Source organism: Falco peregrinus, chromosome 1 (assembly GCF_023634155.1).
Source record: "Falco peregrinus isolate bFalPer1 chromosome 1, bFalPer1.pri, whole genome shotgun sequence".
NCBI lineage: Eukaryota > Metazoa > Chordata > Aves > Falconiformes > Falconidae > Falco > Falco peregrinus.
This window is the reverse complement of record NC_073721.1, coordinates 98,371,614-98,394,260: the sequence shown is the minus strand read 5'-3', so window position 1 is coordinate 98,394,260 and position 22,647 is coordinate 98,371,614. Positions and strand designations below refer to the sequence as shown.

At 46.4% G+C, this 22,647-nt stretch overlaps 1 protein-coding gene across 1 annotated transcript in view; it reads left to right on the top strand.

Moving 5' to 3' along the window:
• RTN1 (reticulon 1) overlaps positions 1-22,647 on the top strand; it is a 120,504-nt gene that overhangs the window by 52,033 nt on the left and 45,824 nt on the right. Inside the window, exons 2-3 of the mRNA XM_005229417.2 lie at positions 14,260-14,997; positions 19,382-20,164. Coding sequence (XP_005229474.2) covers positions 14,260-14,997; positions 19,382-20,164 — 1,521 coding nt within the window. The remainder of the gene's footprint in view (positions 1-14,259; positions 14,998-19,381; positions 20,165-22,647) is intronic.

Below are 22,647 nucleotides of genomic sequence, written 5' to 3'. Positions count from 1 at the left end.
ACATCAGAAAAAAAAAAATGTTAATCGATCTTTTTAGTAAAAGGGAGATGTTCAGAAAAGTCCAATGCAAAATTTAACCTCTGCCAGGTCATACTTTTAATTCTTGTGAATCACGGAGGTGGAAGGGGGCTCAGGTTTTCCTTGTTTCTTGGGATAACAAAAATGCCCATTGTCTGCATTTAAATTGGCGCATATTTTGTTCATTCACTTCTGGAAAAGATGTAAGCAGATTGCTGTGAAGAAGTGGCTTTAAAAAGCAGCTGCTTTGAACAAGCTAGGCCAGTGGCAAGTGGGGTGCAGTTTGCTTTTTGCACTTCACAGCTCAGTGCTGCAACTGATAGCACTGAGGAAAGATAGGGCATGGTTAATCCACTGCCCAGATTGTCAGCTGTTGGGAGCTATGGGGAATGGAAAGCTGTGCAGGCAAAGATGGCTCTTACCTCTGCTGCGCAACTCCTTCCAATATATGGGATTTGGGGACAGTGATTTCTAATAATACTCAATAGGATGTTACTATAGCAACTGTACTATATATGTGGTGAATAATTTCATGGGCTTAAATCCAACACCCTGGAAGCTAAGATGGGTCTGAGTGTGATTTAGGACTGCCTGTGAACTCCGGTCATGTGGGTGCTATGCTGAAGTGATTGGACTTGGGAAGAACTTAGGGAAGAAGATGAAAGATGCTTCTCTGACTCTGAAGGGAGCTGCAGCCTGTTAGGTGCAGCTGGGCTGGGGTAGGGAAAATAAAGGCCACCCTGCAGAATCCCCCTGCATGCACCATGTTGCAGGGACCCTGATGCACAGCATTTCCCTTTGATATTTGAAGTTTGCTGTAAACCAGATCTGACATTTAGCTTCAGGTCAAATTAAATTGATTTGACCTAGAATGATTTTTTTATTGGTTTGTTTTTGTGTTTCACTGAAAAAAAAAATCATTAAAAAAAATTATCTGTTACAGCTCAGTTCCAAGCTGAATTACTTCTCTTTAATTTTCTCTCTCTAACTTTCTCTCAAACTGAACTCTCTTATTTGCCCAGATTTCATCTGTAGTGTTAATTTACAAGAGGCAAAATTGGGCTATCAACAGTGATGCCAGAAAAACACCTGGAACTCCCTCCCAGGGCAGAGCTGGAATTAATTCCAGATGTGCTGTAAAGGGCAGATGATACATGTGCACACCCTGTACTCCCTCTTCCAATTTTCTCCCCTGTTCCATCCAGAAACACACCTTAACATGTAGGCTAATCTTATATCTTAACTTCAAGTCACTGCTCTTTTCTCCCATCCTCTAAGACTGTGACTAATTCCTTCCCTTTGCTGATATTGGTACCATGAGAGTATTTATAGACTGTGACCCTGTTCTCCCCCTCCCGTACAATATAAATTTATCTCTGTTATTCCCTCCTCCAGACCGGTCCCAGTACTTGCCCTCCAGTACTTATGCTATCACTGTTGTCTTCTGTAGCTTCTCTGCGTTTTTCTGTGCTTTTCCAAAGTGAAGAAAACAAACCACAAAAATACTTGGCTCCTGGTTTATCTGTGCCCTAGAGGACAAGCTACAGATGAATAGTGTGAGTCTCTTCTCCCTGTCCCTGTATGGGACCTCCTTTGTTTTACATTGCAGGGTTAGATCATGAGCCCTTATTTCTTTTGCTGTCTGTTTGTGGGCTGCCTCTTGCCTCCTTTAGCGTCCTGCCTGGGTACTTGGTCATGCTCAGTCTGCAGCACTGCTTAAGCTCTGGGCTTGAATACGCTACATCCCTGAGCACAGTGTCATCCACTGATGCATTTACACTACCCTGACTGAGGTTTTTAATGCAATGAATGATTAGCCAGTATCTGATACTGCATGTGAAGAACTCATTCCAGGACATCTTAGTGTCTTAATTCCCTTGTTATCACTTTATCCATGTGCATGATTTCCTGTATATACATTGAGTTGATTACTACAGAGGACTGAATGCTAAAAATGCGAGAGTGGAGTTTCCCCACACTCACTACTTTTCCTTTGCTTCCTAAAACCAAGCTTCTAGCCAGGAAGGCTATTAGGTTGTGGGGCTGTTTTGTTTGTGGGGTTTCTTTAAGCACAACCTAATGCTTAATCTTAGCTAGAAGTCATGCTCTTCCAAATGCCCTCTAGCTCACTCGCTGTGGTACTCACAAAATGGGCTTTTCCTGGAGGGCAGATTTCTTCACTTGCCCTAAAGTTTTCTGGATGTCCCTTTCTATCTCTTTGAAAACAGCAAAAAAACCCTGCTTGCCATATTTCTTTTTCTCTTTAGGCATGTTTATCATTTGGGCACAAACCTGTGAGTGAATCAGCAGTATCTGCAGAGATGTCCTGTCCAGAACTTGATCTAGAAGCTGCTTTCGTTTCAGTTGACGCGCTGTACCTGGTGTACCTGCTGGGATTGAAGGGTCCTTGTTGGTGATGATGGCTGCAAATTTGACTGTCATGGAGCTGTCTTACAAGAGTAGCTCATGCTAGAGCCTGAAGCAGGAGAGCTGCCATGGAGGTCCTGTATTTGTCCTGCCTCCCTGAGCAGGAGCACCTCTACTGATAGCATTAGAGAGTTGCTTGTGTAGATACTCTTAAAAACCTTCAGTCATTCAGGATCTGAGACCTCCCTGGGCTGAATAGGAAACTCAGTGCTTTCTGCCTCTCCTAAGGTCAGGATGGCAGCAAAGTCAGATTTTCAGGTTTGGAGTCTTGGATGTTTCACTTAGGGAAGGGGATGTTCTTTGGAGGAAAAAAAGACCTCCCTGCGATTGAAAAGGTAAATTTTCATTGCAGCTTTTAATAGAAATCTTCCAGCAGATGTGGGTGAAGCAGTGGTGTGCAATAACCGCTCCACAAGAACTGTTTCAGCAGCACTGTCGGCACACGTATGGGAGATCAAGCAGGGGAGAGCGAGGGGAGAGCTCCCTGCTTCTGCCTTTCACTGCAGCTTCCACGGTTACCTGGCAGCTGACCCTTCCTGTGTGGCAGAGACTCTGGGAAAACTGCATGAGGCATCATGATCTGGGTAATTATCCCCAGCTTTTCACTTGTGAAGCCAAACACCAGGCTGTGCTGCTGAATGCGGAGAGAAGCGCCTGCCAGAGAGGTTGGTCCTGGTGCTGCTGTCAAGCTGCTGCCCCCCTCCTGCTTTAATAACACACAGTAATTCCAGCAAATGGTCGGTTTAACTCAAGGTTGCTCTGCCACAATCTCAGGAGCTTTCAGTAGTGCTTCAAAGGGCAGCCTCTACTGTCTTTAAATCTGCAGAAGACTGTGATTTAGCCACCGACTCTTGACTGTGGGGAGCTGGGTCCCCTTGCAAACAACAGAAGCATAACTTTGCGTTGGCTTTCCTCTGCTCTTCCAGAAAAGTGATGATCAGCAGCTGCCTGCCCTAGAGCAAAGTAATTGCCCTATCCCTGCCCTGCTGCCTGCAGCAGGACAGAAGAGGGCCAGAGCCAAAGATACCCATGTCCTAGGTTTCCTTATCCCAGGAAACAGTGGGTGAGTCTGCAGCACTGCTTGTGGGGCTGCCTGCATGGTGCACATGTATAGAGGGGATTGGAGCTGCTCCTTTCCCCCCAGCTTGGGGGTGTCCGGGAGCCAGGAGCTCATGGGTGACATCCAGGGTGTCTGTGAAAGGTGCTCAAAGACAAGCCAGCCTGTTGACCAGGCCCCAGCTCACCACAGAGATCCCACGTCACCCCTGCAAGCCTTCAAGCTCTGGAAATGAGATGGAGAGCTGCTGAGTAAGGACGGAGCAGGAGCTTCTCCTGGGCTTTCAGGGAAGGCAACAGTCAAACTAACCTGTGATCCTCAAAATCTTAATTGCACCTCTCCTCAGAGTACAGGCTTCAAACTTGCTGGGTGAATATTTCTGGTGTCACGTGTTGATACACAGGAGGTGGAGGGGTTTGTAGTTGTATTAGTTCTTCACTAGAGTGTAGGCTAGGCTAAATCTCTAAAAACGTCCTTCAGGGAAGTGAGATGTCTGGGGAGGATTTTTTCTGTCTCTGCTTGGAGTAAACTCATCTTTTACTGGAGAAAAGACATAGTGGCAGGTAAATAAAAGAGGGAGCTTGAAGGCAAGGACATTTATAGCATTAGTTACAGCACATATGGCCTGATCCTCCTTAAGCAGAGGCTGGAGCCAGCAGGTTGATACTGATTTATGACTGCAGTGGCTCTGCCCCACATTCTGCACTACTTTGAGAGATTTAACTTTTAATATACTTTTGAAAACTTTTGACTGACTTTCAGATGCATCCTTGGTGCCCCCACCTTCTAGAAACAGAGAAATAACTTAACATGCAAGGAAACCACATTAGCACTTGGATCAGAGCCCACTGTCCCACCTGCCTCAGCAGAACCTACCTTCCCCCCAGCCCCCTCCCCATCTTTTCTGGAACTGCTCATATTTCCTCACTCCTTGATGCTCTTATGTATTCTGGATCTTATTTGATGCTGTACAGGGTCTTTTCTCCTAATGTTTCTATTGCTGCGATAAAGGTAGACACCAGGAGCCAGCATAGCATACGCCAGATCTTTGGTCTTTCTGGTGCAGGTCACGGTGTGATGGGAAAACCCTGGGTGAAAAGAGAGTTAGATGGTGACTTTTGAGCTCTGTCTCTTTGCCTGTGTCAGCCTCACACCACCATATCCTCTCTGACCTAGATTTCCCTGCTCTCCCTTGGGCATTAGATCTGATCCTGATTTGTGGCCAGTAATGCCTTGTCCTCAGACTCTACTTGTTGGTTCCCAGGGCTGAGTACTTCCTTGCCTGGTGATAGTTTTATGCAGGGTAACTCTCTTGCCTTTGGTGCAGTCACTCCTGATTTACCTCAGCCCTCGGTGCCTGACAGATAGTTTTCTCCCTGAATTACCGTGCCTGACACATTGCTGTAGGTGTTACGCATTGTCACAAAATTAATTTTCCTCTCGAGAGACCTCAGTGATTTCAGCTGAACTTCATTGCAGTTGTTGCTCTGTCTCCCTGGAAGATTCATGATGCTGGGGGGGCTTTGACCTTGGGGGATGGGGAGCCAATTGCATGATTGGCTTTCTTCCTTTTTTTTCTCATTTTTAAATAGCTGGATTTCCATGAGATATTGTGGTCAGGTATGAATGGCATAGGGAAGACTCAGCAGTCTTCCAGATGTGTATCAGGTTCTTACTCAAAGACTTGTATTTCAGCAAAAGCCTTTCTCTGACACTGGCTTTTACCTCCCTGTGGAAGAGCCTGAAGCTGTAGGGTGATGCTTTCTGTCCCGTGTTTACTGCAGCATCAAAAGCAGCTGGTGCTGGCATTTTTCTCTTTTCCAGGCTGAGTTTGTATCTGCAGCTGCACGGCTGTTGATTGCTTTACAGCAGTTGTGAAAAGCTGAATTTGTAAGTAACTGAGACCCAGCAAAGGCAGGGCTGGATGGACAGAACGTGACAGGGCCCTGGGGTGGAGGCTGGGCAGGGGAAGAGGGTGTTTCTGTAGGGGATGTTGAAAGAAAACCTGGTCAGAGGTTGGAGAGTGACCAACTGCTGCTCTGTGGTGGTCGGGAGGTAAAAATAGCGATCAGCTGAAGTTGCTAAATCATGTTTGGAGTGGGATTTAGGTATTTTATATCTCAAAGGCAAATGAGACTTAGCCAACCACATCTAGATTTTGTGAGATACTTCGGTGTGTAGTGCTCTAAAGGGAGCTGGGTCCCATTTCAAGTCATTGAAAAGCATGGTTTAGGTGCTAATTCACTTAATGCTTTTAATATTTTTGTCGTGGGACTCAGTGGAGTTTGATTGTTCTAGGGGAAATGTGACTACAGTGAAATATGAATGAATTATTCTCATAAGCATGGTTTAATTATCCTTAGCAAAGTGCATTTGATAGCATTTTAGGCAGTACCTTAGTGTTACTGAACCCTACTGATCACTCGTTACTTCTATCACAGGAGTGAAAACCTGCTTTTTTCCTGAACCAAATTTTCTTTAAAACTTACTAAATAATATTTTTATCCTTTTCTGAAAATTATGAAAATCTACTGCAGCTGCACTTCTAGCAGAAGCATTTGCAACTTTATGCACATTTTAAACAGTTTTGTGCTCCTCTCAGGGCTTTTTCTTTTTCTTTTTTTTTTTTAATCCCCTCCAGTGTTCCTGATTTTTCATGCGTCTAGAGTGCTGGGGAGGGCTGTCACAGACCAGGGTTTTACTTCCAGGTCACATTAGAGCTCTCTGAGACCATTTATTGAAGCAGAAACCTGAAGGGTACGTGGGGGTGGAACTGCTGAATCATTTACTACGGGTTCACTTTGCACGCTGGCTGATGCTGAGCATCCTCTGTCAGATGCCATGAGCTCTGTGGGTGTCCATGGGAGCTGAGGATATTCAGCATCATCAAATCAAGCTGTGTTCCTTTGTTTCACTTGGCTTGGTCTGGGGTGCACCACAATATCCACAGTGCCTACTCAGCACGAAAAAGTGGACCCTCATAGCTTTTTGGAGTGGTGCTGGCAGGGAGATGATAGCTGTTGTGGTGCAGAGTCCACAACAACAAAAAAAGATGCTGTTAATAGCCTGCTGGGGGGTGGTGGTGCCAACAGCACAGCGTGTCCTGCCGTCCCCAGAGCAGATCTATCTTAATCTTATTAAAAGCTCATCAGTGTTCCCTACACATCCCTCCTGTAGACGGGGCTGTAGCACTCAGCAGCTGAGCCAAGACCTGATCTGTGCCTGCCCAGTTTGGGGAAGAAACAAGTCATCTGGGGCAACAGGAGAAACCCCCAGGCAGGGTCTTGGGGAAGCCACGTGGAAGGACCACGCTTTGGCTTAACACGATGGTGACCTGCCACCAGCTACTGGGGGGAGCGTCTCAACCAGGCTGCCCCCAAACTGAAGCTCCCAAAAGCGTTAGGGCCTCCAGAGGCTGGACTCTGAAAGCAAATTGTTCCCCGCTGCAGCCTCTGTGCTTATGATGAGATAGTGGGTTGAATAAATGATGCTCAGCACCAGCAGCCTAGGTTTTCTGGAGGCTGGAATCCCAGCTGACCCCCCCCCCCCACACACACACATTTAGCACATGGAGGACTGAAACGGGGGAGCCCAGGAAGTGGAAGCTGCAATACCTGCTTACAGTAGACAGCAAAAGTGTTGGGACTGGAGGCTGTAGTAACTCGTATCTTCTATGAATTGACTTGGGGGAGGGGTTTTACATGCCTCAAAGCATATAATTAACTTGTCTGAGTTTAGGTCTTGCTTTCCATCTCAGGCAGGATGAAGCAGAAGTCACTCCAATGAAGTCAATGTAGTAACTAGAGTGTAAAGAGAATTAAGCCCGTTTTTTCAACCTTGTCCTTTTGCCCTCCTGCCTGGGCAGGAGACAGCACCTGCCTCTCTGCATGGCAGCATTTCCTCTGGCTGCTGCGGGATCTCGAGGGGAAGGATGAACAACTTGCGCAGCTGATGCACTGACTCACTCCTGTCCCCAGGAGCTAAGGCGCAGAGCTGTCAGCTGCTCTGAGGTGGCAGAAAGCAGCCTTCGTGCTGCTCTGAGTTTCCCCAAGCTCTGACTTCAGGACTCATGCAGAGAACCATAATAATAGAGTAAGACCATGTATCCTTCTGATACATCCAGATTTTGTATAGCCACTATCGTGCAGATAAATCCCAAAATTACTTTTGGAGTATTGCCATTCATGTTTGCAAATGCTATGACTTGTGGAGTTACATCTTTCCTGCAGTCGGAATCATGAGAGTTCTGGAGGAAAAGAAGTTGCTAACCTGTAAAGTGAGTTTTCAAATCCTGAGCTAAAACAAAGAGCACCATCTCCTGGCAGCCGGGAAGAGCTGGCACTGCTGCGAGGGATGCATGCCTAGTGCAGTTCTCTTGCAAGCAGCTTGCTGCTCTCTGCATCTAACCTATAGCATCTGGAGGTAGGATAGCTCAGGGCTGACAGCTGGCTCTGGCCATTGAGATGGGCTAATCCAGAGGAGACTGAGAGCTGATCCAGTGGTGTTATCCACAGCACAGTGATGCCTGCACTTGGCGTGAGGGATCTCAGCCATTTGGGTTTCAAGCTTTTCTTGAGTTGACACACAAATGCTCAAGTACTTTTGAGGTTTACATAGATATTGAAGTCCCTTGGGTTAGAAAATTCATGGAAGAAGGCTCTTGCAGAATTGAGAGCATGGCTCCCAAGTGGTACACTCAAACATCCCTGAGGGTTGCCAGCCTAATTTGAAGCATTGTGTGATTTGGGATGGGGCAGAGACATGCCTCTGCCACATGTGCAAGCTGCCCTTGCTGCTGCTGGGAGTGGTACTAGTAAAGGATGTTTGGAAATCTGGGGAGCTTTTCTGTGGTTTGAGTTGGACTTGAAATCAAGCAGGGAGGAAGAAGCAGCTTGATTGGGATCTAAGAAGACAGGGTGTGCTTTGAATTTGGAGGTAGACTTGGGACTGCTGGTCCATTTGGGTACTGTGAAGAGATGTGGAAAAGTGATAAAATGCTGAACACCTGGAGAAATATGTATATGACTACAGAAGAGAACATAGTAAGGCAATACGAGTTTTAAAAAGGACGGTAACTGAATTGGGAAACTAAAGAGAAACAATGACACATCGTGTATCAGGGTCAAAGGAACAGGAACAAGTCTTTCCCTTTTTTTCTACTTTTTTTTTTTAAGGATAAGTTATGAATAAAAAAAGCCAAGGTCAAGCACAGGCTTTTTCCTAGTAGCTGATGACAAAATTGTTGATTTGGTACAGAATAGACAGGACTGTTTAACAGCAGCTTTTGTGTTTGGAAGAAAGCAGGAGGATGCATCTATCTGATGGTCATGGATGAACAATAAAAATGAAGGAGAGACTGGAACATGAGCTGTTGTTGTGGGGCTGGGAAACATGGTCTGTGCTGGTCACTAGAGAGGACCTTGAGCTGTAGTTTGATCTCCAGATACAGATGTTTAGGTGGTGGCAAGGTCTGGGCAATGGGGCTCCCCTGCATCACTGCCAGGTGCAATGGGATGCCATGATGACTCCTTGGACAGACAGCCTTGCTATGAAATCAGCTTTTCTAAGTCAAAGGGTAATTATAAAAAGCTTGGCAAAGCGTTCAACCACCTCCTTGAGCCTTTAAGACAATATAGGATATGTTTTTAAGAGCCAGGCTTTAGTCTCAGTACTGAAAGAATGTCACTGTATATCCCTGAGCTCTGCGGTGCCTTTGTGAGTCTTGCATCAGAGCAAAGTTGCTGTGCTGGAAAATGCTCATTGCTCTTATCTAAAACCTCAAATCTCTGGATGACATCTAAAGGGCTGCAGTACTGGGAGTGTCATGTGGTCTCAGAGACCTTCTAGCATCATTTGGAGCCAGTCAAACAAGAGTACTCCCCTTGTTTATGGGACTTTGCTTATTATTATTATCTTTAGTCTATAAATTACCACAGTTCCGAACAGGACAAGGTGGACCTTGTCCAGGAGGCTGTGACCTGCATGGACATGAGAGATACCTGGGGAGATCCTGCTCCTGGGAGCTAGCAGTCTTGCAGCAGTGGCATAGCCAGTAATGACTCCTGAGGCTCAATATCCAAAGCAAAATCAGAGCCAACTATTTAAAAGACTTACAGGAATTTGCTGGAAGCAGCTTGCTCACACTATTCTGCTTTTGTCTTGAAAAGGTTGCTGAAACCTTTACTCCTCCAATTGCAACCAAAGAACCTTCCTCTTCTCAGTGCATCTCCAGGCTGTAAAAATAGCATAATCTAATTAAAGATTAGACACCCCCCACCCCCCTTCTGAAAAATTAATAATTCTGACCTAATCACTGACACACAATAAATACCAAACCTCGCATTGCAGGGTTGTCAGCTGTTCTCTAGAACTGAACTTTCCCGTCCTCCTGTGGCTGGCTGGCTGTGCCATTGAAGATCATCAGAGTTGCACGTGAAGACTGAGAAAGGCAGAGTAACGTGAAAACTAGTTATTGTGTTGAAAATTCAACACAGGATTCTGAAGTGATCCATTTTAAGAAGCCTGAGCATACCGTAGTTGGGGGGAAAAATTAAAGTCAGTTTTATTTAATTCTTTTTCTTGTGTATTATCCTCAGCTAACTTCTGCTTCCCCTTCCAGTGTGCTGCAGCAGTTCAGCTTGCATTGATCCAAATTGGGCTTCAGCTGCCTTTCTTAAATTAAGAGTTACTCTGCATGGAACCAATGATTTCTAAATTATTTCCTGTGTCAGTTGCTAAATAGCTCTAAATCCAGTGCTGTAGGAGCAGATTTCTGGAGCGTTCACTTACTTATTCCAAGGAAATTAAACAGTCATTTTCAATTTTTTTTTTCTGTACAGTTGATGAAAATACATGTAACTTGCTGAGCATCTCAGCTGTGTTCAAATGATTGAATTAGACCCATTACTTCTTAGCTGGTTGCAGGAAGTGAAATTATTTCCCGAGGGCTCGTGTTACAAGAAAGCAGGACTGCTGCTCTCAGGCGCTGAATAGCTTTGCTTTACCTGAATTGGCAGGCGAGATTTTGGGCATATTTGAGGGAAATCCAGTTTTTTTAAAAACCAACCCTTTGTAACAAGGGTAAATTCAGATCTGATACTGCCATCCGTTACCAGTGCTATTCAAGGCTTCTCCTTCCCACGGATATTGAACTAAATAAACTTAAAGTCAGAGAGAGAGCATTGCTTAATCACCAGGCTCTGAATACAACTATTCTTCAGCAAAAATCTCAGCTATTACAGGTTTCCATGTCTTTAATAGCCAGCCTAATAGCTGATAGATTCACACTTCCCCAATAAGAGGCAGTTTTACCAGTGGCTTTAAATCATTCCCTGTGGAAATTGAGAGTTTTGTTAAATCCTAGTAATTAGGCAATTTCAGCTGTCTTCAGTGCTTTTGACTCAGCAGTTGCCTTGAGAGTTGGGATCCCTCTATGTTCTGTTAATTCAAACCCTGTCTCTACTGGCCCTTGCACATGGACCTGCTTACACCCCCTTTAACTCTTCGTCTTCCTCCTGAACCCCAGTAAGAAATGCATTTTCTTTTTTCATTGTTATTTCCAAAATCACTGCAGAAAAAAAAAAAGGCTTATGATTGACAACGAGTCCATTTTAAATCAGCTCTTGTGTTAACATCTGCTTCAGCAGTGGTTTTGTACTATTTGAAAATGTGAAGCAATGTTTCTGTTGATGACTATTTCAGGGTGGGTTTTTTTCTTTCTGCTGCTGAATAACATAAAGAATAGGATGATATTTTCCCAGGTTTTCTTTATCACAGTGGCTCTCCTGCGAGCTCTCCTGGTCAGCTATAACTCCTGCTATGAAACACCTGACACAAATGCATTAGAAACCCTTTCACTGCTCTATTGATCAGCATTACTAAGTGCTGCAAATGCATGTGCATCTGGCTCGCATATTCTGTGGACAAAGCCAAAATGAAAGCTGCAAACAGCATCTATGAATATTGGCTTGACAGCAACTTCAATCTCCTTTGACTATGTTTGTGCTCCCTCTTTACTAGCAATGGTGTGATATTTGTAGAAATGGATTTTTGCTCACTGATGGTGTTGTGACTGTGTATTTTTCATGAGCACCCAGAGCAGAAAGTATTGCACAGCCATCTTGAGCTGGTCCAAAGCACTCAGAATCGATGGGATTTTTCTAGTGAATTCAGTGGGCTTTGGATCAGGTCCAGTAGGCACTGAGGAATCATCTAATGAAAGAGCAGTCCTGAAACCCCATGATTTAGACAACCACTCAGCCAGCACAAATTGTAAATTACAAACAGCAGATACTGGCAGCAACAGGCATGAATAGTCCATAGTCAGCAATTCACAGCATGAAATATGTTGGCATAAAAAATGCATCAGGTAATTCCAGCTAACCAACACATTTGTAAAAATTCAAGCCTGTTTATGGATAATTTTCAAAAAGGCAAGTTCAGCAAGAAAAATACTTGCAAGGAAAAGAACCTATCCCTTTTTACTTCCTAATAATTTAGGAATGTTTTTTGGGCATGAGCTGGCCTTCTGAGGCACTGGATAACATCAGGTAGGACCTGATGTGGGTTCTGGGCAGCCCTGCTTAGCCCTTATTCTGCTTTGGTTTCACTGTGGTTTTCCACTTAGGCTCTGTTCTCATGTACCTTTGCTGATGAGTTGGAGTTGTTTGGAGCAGTGAGGATGAGAACTGCCTGCAGAGCGTTACAAAAAGATCTTGCAGCCCTGAGTGAGCTGGCAAGAAAATAGAAGGTGAAATTTAGAGTTAGGTAAATGTATTATGTAGAGGGGAAAAAAAAAATTCCAAATTCACATGTGTAGGAAGAGTCTCCGCAGTGACCCTGTCTGCTCTGAAACAAGATCTTGCTTTGATCATAAATATTTCTATGAAAAGTTCTATGCAGTGCTACGTAGTTGTGAGGAGAGCAAACTGGAGGCTGGGAATGACTGGGAATGGTGATAATTTTTCGCTTGCTAGCTATAGCACCCCTTGCTCAGTGCTCTCATATGGCAAAGACAGCTGCCACAAATCCTTAGCTGTGAGCTGTTGGGGTGTGGGGCTGGAGCTGCTGTCAGCATCATGCATGCAGTAGCAGATTAGCAGTGAGGGCTGGCGGGGGACCAGCAGCACCCAAAGTTAGCGAGGACGGATGCATAGGAGCTGGTAGTGTAGGTATGCTGAAAAGCAAGCTGTGGCACTGTTGCGTTGCGTTGCTTTTTCCCTATGCTACCAGGTTTCCCCTTGTAAAAGGAGCAGCATGCTGTTTCCACCCTAAAGGTGATCCAGGGAAGAGAAGTTGCTTGCAAGTCATCATAGCACTGAGAGATGCAAAAATATGGTGAGGGAAATGGTCATTCTGCCTTTGTGCGGGGCTTGGGTTGTGCATGTCAAGCCAGCAAGGTTGTGCAGTAAAATCAAGCCAGCAGCTACACACTAAGCAGTGTTAAGGGGAAAAAAATATGGCTTCAGGGCTGGCTTACTAAATGAGCAGCACGTGCCTAATGCATAGAGGCCCATGGGGAAAAAGCAGTTGTGATGGTATTTAGAGATGGTATCATTATGTATGTGCAAGGAGAAAGAAAATAACCAAATGCAAGTAGCTCAGGAGCTTTCATGCTACATTGTCCGGCTTCTGGCTTTGCAGCTGAAGTAACGTCCATTTAATGCTAACTTTTAAGTTTGCATTGCATGTGGTAGCCCAGGACACAGCACATGTGGAGCACATCAGGAGCCTCACATCCCTTGCAGGGTGATAAGCAGAGGCTGGAGAAAGCCATCCAGCCTCTGAGATGCAGCGTGCATCAGCACTTAAGCAGTTAACAGGCTGCTGCCTCCCTATAGGCACCAGCTCCTACAGACATCAGCTTTGTTCCTTTAGATCCCCATTCCCTCAGCCCCTATAAAAATTTCCCTTCCCGCCTCCCTCATGGGGGATCTTGCTGTTCCAGTCATTGAGCTTTATATGAATGCTGCAAATTGAGACTGGCCATTGTTTGTAATTTAATTAGCATCATCCCCAGGAACTTAAAGCATGACAGAGGGAATTAGAGGTAGTGTATGAAAATGATGCATGGGCGTGGGTAGAGGTTTAACCACTACCATGCCAGCATGCTTTGTAGATGGTGTACACAGGATAAGGCTTTCTGAGCATGTGGAAATTGCTAAATGAGGATGTTTAGTCTCTGCCCTGGTATTTCACAAATTTGAGGTGCCTATTCTTAAAAGAGAAAATGAAATCTAAAGCTGCCTACCAATTTTCCATCTCAATTTCTGTCCAGCAGAATTTTTATTCCTTAATGAAAAGTTTCCTTAGGGTGAAACTCCTCCATGTCTCTGTATTAAAAAAAAAATTACATATTTTTGCTCAGGATTGTTCTTGTATTGGAAATCAGTTTATTTTTAAGGATATGGGATGGTGAGCCCCTTGAGTCAGATTGTGAGGAAGGTTGTGGGATTGTCATCACTGGAGATTTTTATGCGCAGGCTGGGCAAACATTGGCAGGGAACTATTAGCAGTTATCATGATGGTTATAGCTATTTTAAGATAGAACAGCAGCTGGAAGCCTTGTCTGACAGATGTGCCACTATGTTGCCTGAAGGTATAGTGAGAGACAGTCCCAAAGAGCTCTCAAGCAAAGCCAAGCCTGGTGCACAAACCGAATCTAAAATCAGCAGGGAGTGAGTACAGCTTTGCAGACAGATTGATGCATGCAGACACTTGTGTCTTCACTGTGCATCATTTTTGTGTCTTTGCTTTAGGTGTTGCAGCCTCATCACACCTCTTTGACTATGGCTCCACTGCCAACGGGGGTGACAGCTCCTTCTACACCTCTCTGATCTCCGATATCCACTACACCACCCCACGGGACTCCACCTATTTCACGGGCATTTATCAGCAGGAAAACAGCCCCATTCCCTGTTCGGGCAGCACAGAGGGGTTTAACATGCTGGGGCATCCTGTGCAAGATGCGACTGGGTTTGATTCCCATGGCTTGCTTAGCTCAGATTCAGGAATAGAGATGACTCCTGCAGAATCTACTGAAGTTGATAAAACCTTAGCAGATCCCATGAAAGCAGAAGCTTATAAATACATGGACATAAGTAGATCAGAAGAGATAAAATACCAAGAAAAACATGACCCTGACTCAGAAGATGAGAGGCCAGGCCTTATCGATAAGTACCAGGGAATACCCACCAGGTCCAGCCACACTCCTGAACCTCAGCGGGTGGCTTCACAGAACATGAAGGCAGCCAAAGAGCAAGACCTGCTTGAAGACGTAAGGCCTGGAGATCAGCACAGTGCCTCTGTGGTTACAGTCCCCGTAAAGATCACGCTCACTGAGACAGAAAGCACCTGGGAAGCTGCCAGCAAAGAGTCGAGCCCAACTCCGGCAGAGAGCAGCCTGAAGCCGAGTCATGAAGTGGTACCAACCGTGACGGTGTCAGAGCCAGAAGATGACAGCCCAGGATCTGTCACACCACCATCCTCTGGCACAGGTAATGCTGGTGCATGGCACTGGGTTTTTTGGTATTCAGAGAGTGGCTGCAATTGCAGCCCTGCACGTTGGAGAATTACAGTGGGTTTGTGGCCTTTGTCTAAGGGCATGTGAGCAGACATTAATGTAATGGGTCTCCATGGCTGGAGATGTTTCTGCTCTACTTGGGCACCGCTTTGCATTGCTGAACCAAAGGGGGATGCAAACTGTGCTGTCCATCGCTAACACCCTGCTCAGGATGGGCTGCCCTTTCCGTATTAACAGAGGGGAAGGCAGGGCTGGGGATCCACAGAAATAAATTGCTGAGAGCCGCTCAGGAGCACTGGGGTCGGATCCAGGCTTGTTGAGCCCGGTCCCCCCGGGGTCTCTTCTCAAAGGGAAGTTGTGAGCTGGCAGGTGTCGTTAGGGATATCATCAGCCAGACAACAGTTTGGACTGCATCCTGGTGTCTTTGGGGTCTCTTGGTCACCCTGGCTGGCCACACTCCCCAGAGGAAATGAGGTGTGTGGGACCAGGATGCTGCAAAAGACTGGGTTGATCGTTTTAAATTTTAATAGCTGTTTTAACACCTCTGCTCTTGCAGAGAATAAGGTTAAATTGTTAAAAATAGGTGCTGTTTTCAAGTGAGAGTGCTGCTTTTAGAAAGTGCTGAGGAGGGAAATGTCACCTCGTTTACAAAGGGGACTGGAGGGACAAAGGGCCAGTCTCTTTTAAAGGCTCCTGATTTCTGTTGGGGGAGCCACCAAAATCCTATGTTTATACATTTTCTTACTGTCTGATTACTGCAGTAGTACATAATACCTATTCCTCATTTTCCCTATTATACACTGCTAAAATATGAAAGTGGCGTCGTGTTTTAAAAAGGAATAGAGCTCTTTAACAGGAAACAAAATTTTCAGACTTGAAATTAAATCTCAGTGTCCTGGATCAAACCCCCTTGACAATGAACATTTAAGATTTGAAAGTGAACATCCCCAAGCTGAAATTTCCCTTCCTTTGATAGCATCTATAAATATTTAAAAATCAACTGGAATTTCTTTAAAATGGCAGTCTGGGATTTCCACCCACAGTAATGCCCACCCTTACAGAAATATAGTTCCTATCCAAAACAGAGTGTGCATTTGTACGGAAAAAAAAAAAAAAAGAAAGACATAGAAAGCATCAACCGCAGCTGTGAGTTTATTCTGCCTGTATCAGCCAGAAACTTTAGATAATAAATAGACTTTAGACTCCCGTTTTTCTTCTTTTATTTGACTGGGTGACATCACACGCTACTTCTGAGGCATGCCATGTTTTATCGATTTACACTTTTTGCACTACAAGGTAATTAAGAACTTCAGGCACTAATTATTATTTATTCAGCCTTTGGCGACTGTTCAAGGCTGCCTTCGTGACACTTGGTAACAGTTTCCCATCCAAACAGCTGAATAGTGTGCGGCTGAGCCCCATGGCTACTGCATTACTGGGAGGTACTGGTGTGGCTGGTGTAATTATCAGCACAGAAATGTTCCTTTCCGTGGGCAAAGCTGATCCCCAGTGCTGCCTAAACAGCCCTGGGAGGTCTCACCACCTTGCATTGGGCTGCTGGAAGGCTAGCAGCACTGCTTTTCTGTCGCATTAAGGAAAGAAGCAGGCATCTTCTTTTAGAGGCCTGGCTCCTGCGGGGTGTTTTCTCTGGATTTCACCCATTTCCCGCAGCTGAGGACACGCTGTGCCCGGACTCCGCGTTCATAAGCAAGGAAGAAATATAAAACCTGCCCTAGGTATTTGTACTCAGTGACCCAGCAAAGCTGTCGCTCCTAGATACCCTTCAGCCATTCTGGCGAAGCCCCCAGTTCCCTCCTGCTTGGATCAGGACTTTGGAAAACTGCTTTTAATTACTGGCCATCATCGTTCTGGGGAAGGTAGACATGGTCTGTTCATACGCTGTGCTGGCACTGAAAGGCTGTGGGTATTTATATGCTGCCCCATGCCAGCAGTAAATGTGACACCCTGCTGGTGGCCACAGTGGACTTTTTGTTCACAAGGTAAATGCCACGGCTGAGAGTTACTAACGTGCCAGTGCAGGCAGGAGTGGGGTGAAGCTGCGGGACTGTGCGTTGCTGCGCTACAAGGGCTGGCGGTCACATGCCTGTTTGGACATGTGCCGCATTAAGTCATTGCTCGGGGAGAAAATGTTCACATGCGGTAATGCAGGAGAGTGGCACAGCTCACGCAGGCTTCCTGCAGCTGGAGAAAAAGAATGCACAGGTTCCTGCTCAGCATGGCCCATGCAACAGGAACTTCCCGGCATCCAGACAGGAGCGTGTCATAACAGTCCCAAACACCTTAATCCTGTCTGTGGCCATAGCCTGAGTTGCAGGAGGACTTTCTCATGTGAGAGGGATGTGTTACAAGAGAGCTGTTTTGTCAGAGGAGCTGCAGACATGCCTACTATATGTGCTAAAAATTGGCGATGATGTGTATTGGCAGATGCACAAACCAAAATTGCTTGGAGGGGTGTGAGGAGGTTGTTTTTCTTGACCATTTCCCAGCAGGATGCCATGGCTTGTGTGCTGTTGTTAAAGCCTCCCCTTCTACCTGATTCATCTTAGGGAAGGCATATGATCAAAAAGAAATCAGCTATGTTATCACCATGAGAAATTAAGTCAGGAAATATCCAGAAATAGTGGTTTTATCCCAGGTCATGTCTGATACAATCTCTTTCCCACCCTTTGTTGTGGAGGAGGTTCCAGAGGTGGCCAGTGCAGCTGGGTGGGCTCGGGGAGTCAATACCAGTGGCTGCACCCAAGGCAGGGCTGGGCTGAAGGCAAATACCCACTGGGAGCAAGTGCAGGTCAGCTTGGGGCTCCCCACCTGCAACCGAGGGGCTGGAAACCTTCCCCCGCTCTGCTGCGGTCCCAGACATGTGGATGCAGGTGGTATCCTGCCGTGGGCCTCTGCCAGCAGCAGGAGAAAACTTGGGGGTCTCTTTTCCTTGAACCTTCACCACGTGCAATACCACTGGGTGAGCCCTGTCATTTTAATAATGATATCAAATCAGTGAGCAAGCACTCAGGAGTCCAAAGGACACTTTTCCATGTGTGCTTGATGGCTCTTTCAATGTGATGGGGGAACTCAGCTCCACCGCCCCACCCCACCCCCTCCCAAAAGGGAGGGTCTTGCATGTGGATGGTAACGATCTCTGGGTCAGTGAAGGGCAAGGTGGAAACCTGTGACCGGGAGGTGGCCATGGCCAGGCAGCAGCAGGGGACTGGGTGCCAGCTGCTGCCGTGGTCCCCCTTGCCACAGACAGACTCAGGTGGCCTGCTGCCCTTGCTGCCGCTGCACCAGGTGTAGTCTGGGTTTGAGGCTGGCTGATGCTCTGTGACTGATCTAGGGAAGCCGGTTCCTCATGCGGTAACTCAAACCAGCTGCTGATGCACCTCGGCCTGCCTCTGTTGCCTCTTACGGTGAACACTTCACATGCAGTTTTACATTCTTTGTTATTTCATTACAAAATCCCACGTGGTGTAGTGATACACAGGGAGGCAGAACAGGTGGGAAGTCTGGTGCTGGGTTCCCTTCTAGTATGGGATGTGGGCTCCTTGCTAGCCCTGGGTGACCAGCCACCCTTTTCAACTGCTCATTTTCACTCTTCGAGTGTATCTTCTTCCAGCGTGAGCCAGAAAACGCAGAGAATTTTTTTGGTTTCATATTTGGTGACAAGTTGGTCAGTCATTATTTTGGTTCATGTAGTTCTCAATGATATTAAGAGCGGAAAAAAAATAATTTCATTCTTAGACCTGACTGAGATAAAAACAAACAGAGAATTCACCATCCACACCCACCCCTCACCAAAAAAACCAAACAAACACAAAAAAACCAAACACCTGAGAAAAGTTTCTGACCTGGAACTTGCCACACCTGAAAGTTAAAGTTTGACAAAACTACTAGTAACTACGTAGCGGTCAGGAGCCCACCAGCCCTGTGTGTGTGTTTGTCCCCAGAGGAGACCTGTATCCACTGCTGACAGTCAGGTGCTGTCACATGTGGCCTGAGCCCACATTCCTTGTGACTGGTGGTTTTCCTGGTGAAAACCGTACTGCTGAGCCACTGGCCAAGCACTGACCAGCACTGTCTTGTTGCCTCAGTTTTTTCCTCAGTACGTGATTCTGATGATACTGCTTTTTTAACGAGTACATGCATGGGAAATGCTCTGTAAGGACAAGCTGTTATTACTGTTAGTCATCCCAGACAGGGAGGCTTTCTGTCTGTGTTACCAGCCCTGCTAGAGGGATCTGTGCTGGCATGAAATCTATTGTGTTTGTTGCCTAAGCAGCCAGAAAATCTCATTCTTAACAATTTTTTTCTATCTTTTTCTCCCCTTTCTTTCGGGGTGGCAGAACCGTCTGGCTCAGAATCCCAGGGCAAAGGCAGCCTGTCAGAGGATGAGCTCATCAGTGCCATCAAAGAAGCAAAAACCTTTTCCTTTGAGACCCCAGAGATGCAGCAGTCACCAGCCCTTTCCACTGAGAAGAGAGACCAGCGGGTGAAGCCTGGGCGCCCCGCCGTCTCCTCACCCCTGGATAATGAAGCCAGCAGTGCTGAGTCGGGGGACTCTGAGATCGAGCTAGTCTCGGAGGACCCACTGGCTGCTGAGGAGGTGCTGCACTCCAACTACATGACCTTCAGCCACATTGGAGGGCCCCCTCCATCACCTGCCTCCCCCTCCATCCAGTATAGCATCCTGCGAGAGGAAAGGGAGGCTGAGCTTGACAGCGAGCTCATCATCGAGTCCTGCGATGCATCATCAGCCTCTGAAGAGAGCCCAAAGAGGGAGCAGGACTCCCCTCTGATGAAGCCCATGGTCATGGACATTATCAAGGAAGAGAATGGCTTGCGCACTGACATCTCAGACTATGAAGCAACTAAGATGACAGAGAGCAGGATGAACAGGGAAAACCTGGCAGAATCTACGTCCTACCTGAAATGCTCCTTTGTTGCACCAAAAGTAGGTGCTGAGCCCCCAACCTCCGCTGTCAGCACTGCAGAGCTGGAGGAAAGAATAGTCCTGAAGAAACCCATTGAAGAAACTGTTGTTAACCAAAGTAAAGTATCTTCCAAGGACTCTGGCAAAAGAAGTACCTTGGCTTCACCCCTACTGCCATTTTTAAATAAGCAGAAAGGTAAATGCAGATGTTTATGTTGGTTTTTGCAGTGCTGCTGAGAAGGGGAGGAGGGAGAAGGGAGAGGTGCCTGTTTCTTGCAGGGGAGATGTTAATAGTGCAGAGCAGGGGGAGCTGCTGGCACTGGATAACCTCAGCTCAAAGCTGGACACACCTGTGCCAATGCATGCGTCATCTCAGATCTTCCCATCTTCTTCTTTTTCTCTTTTTCCTATCTCTTAGGAAAAAAAAAAAATACCTGCAACAATGATTTTTAGGCTTAAGCATATAGATGCTGGATCAAGCAGGAACCCTGGTAAGGCTGATTTGTAAGTCAGGCATCTGGAGGACAAAGAGCAGCAAATGATCATTTTTCCTTTGAAATACTACCTGCCTTGCCCCAGGGAAGGGATGCAATCAGCGAGATGGTCCTGCCCCTCCCAGTGATGAGATGCGAGGATCATGTTTTTGAGGATACTTTTAGGAAAAAAAATATTCGGAGGAGGAGAGGGGTTGAGTTTGCTGGGTCTGGGTGTTTCTGAAGCTGGTGCAGCTTAAATCTCTCATGGTGGCTGACACTCGCCATCCTGAATAATGAGGGGTTTGTGTATGCTTCCAGGCTAGTGCAGGGAGGTGGGCAGTTTGGGGGTGCTCATCTGGGCCTCCTGTGTGCCTCTCTGAAAGCCCCTTCCCTAATCCAGCTGTGGGAGGGAGAATGGCAGGACGCTTCTGTGGTACTCAGGTGAACTTAAGGGCACTTTTCTGCCTGTGGGATCCCTTCAACACCAGTGTAGATCCAGCCAGGATTAGGCTTGCTGTGCCAGGCACTGAGGTCGGACTGGACCCCCCCCCCCAGACCCCTAGAGCTGTCACCAGCTTTTGGTCTGAGCTAAACCCTGAGGACTAAGGGGCAGCATGCGGTCACTGCACACTGACACTGCCAGGGGTCCCTGCAGCCTGTAACTGGCTTAGTTCACAAGGTGCACAAGAGAAAAAGGCATTTTATTCTTTGCAAGATGCCAGATCTAAGTAGCCAGGACCTTTGCATGCCTCTGGCTTTGTAGGCTGGCGTGGGAGGGAGGGACGCTAGGCTGCCCCACACCTGCCCTGCTCCCCCTTTGCCATCTCCCCGGCTTGGCTGGGGGCAGCGGCTGTCTACAGCTCTTCTGTCGGATGTTGTTTTACAGTTCATAGAGCTGCTGCTTCCTTGCAAACAGCTGGATAGAGGTGGAGGGGGGGCGAACCCCAACCCCGCTTCTTAGAAAGCATCTGTTTCCTCTGTCCGCGTTTGTGCAGACATTTTACCACATGATGGCCTGGAGACATGGCAGAAGCATTTACGTGGCACACTTTTACAACTGATTTTATCTAGTGCAGTGAACCCAAGTGTGCGAGTCTAGTCAGGAACCAGTCCAAACTCACATGATGTGCCGAGGACAGCAAGATCTGCAGTACAATAAAATATCTTAATGATTACATTCTTAGCAGTAGTGAACTAATGACATTAATAGGCTGAATAAGAAACATCATTATTGCTGGTGATATATTTTCCTGCCAGATTCTCAGAGCTCGCAATGTCACAATGTGCATCTCTTAGCTCCCTCAGAAGTAGGATGAGCTCCAACCATTTCTTTCTCCCTTCCCAGATTCCTCTTTTGTAGGACTGGCCCAAGCCTTGCCCAAACCCTAGAAGCTCTAGGGCTGATTGAATTTACCTCCCGCACCCTTCCTGCAGCGTCTGGCATTGGGTCTCTGCAACCATGTTGTGGTCTGTGTGTTGTTCTGGGCAGATGACTAACAATTTGGTCTTGGATTCTGGAAAGTAGTTGGGGAATATCACATGGACAGCTAGTTGCCTGTCCTTCAATGTTGAGATTTCAGGCCCTATTACACTTCCCAGTCCCTCTCGATTGTGTTCAGATTTTTTTGGCCTATCTTTTGTGTCTGATTTAATTTCTGTCATTGGCTAAACTGATGCTAGCAGAGGCTTGTTCTTATATAGCAATCAGAGAAAACCCCTGTACGCGTGAGCAGACTTTCTCCCTGCATTGCAGTGTGTCCACGTTTCCTGTCTGTATTCCCGTAGGACAGAAGTGGTATGAGCTTTTCCTCCGGGACAGACACAAGACAGCTAATTACTATTTGGTGGTGTGTAAAGGAGTATTTCAATACGTGCTTTCCTCCCTTGAGATGCTGCAGTGCCTAAGGCAAGGAAAACAAAAACATAAAACCTCTCAAGAAGGTTATTTCTAAAACTTGTGTAACTTTTTAAAGCTGATTTCAAGGTGGCATCAAGGTAAAATATGAATGATGGCAGGGTCCAGTTTACACTACCTTCCAGTCATGGGTATTTGCTGCAGGGGTTGCTGTCTCTGGGTGCTAGTTACATTTTTATATTGAAGGTGGAGTGTGGTGCTCTTCTGACCTGAGAAAGGAGAGCTTGTCCCTCAGAGAGTTCACATGAAACCCTTCAGTGGTTTTTCGGTTATCAGAGGTGAACTGGG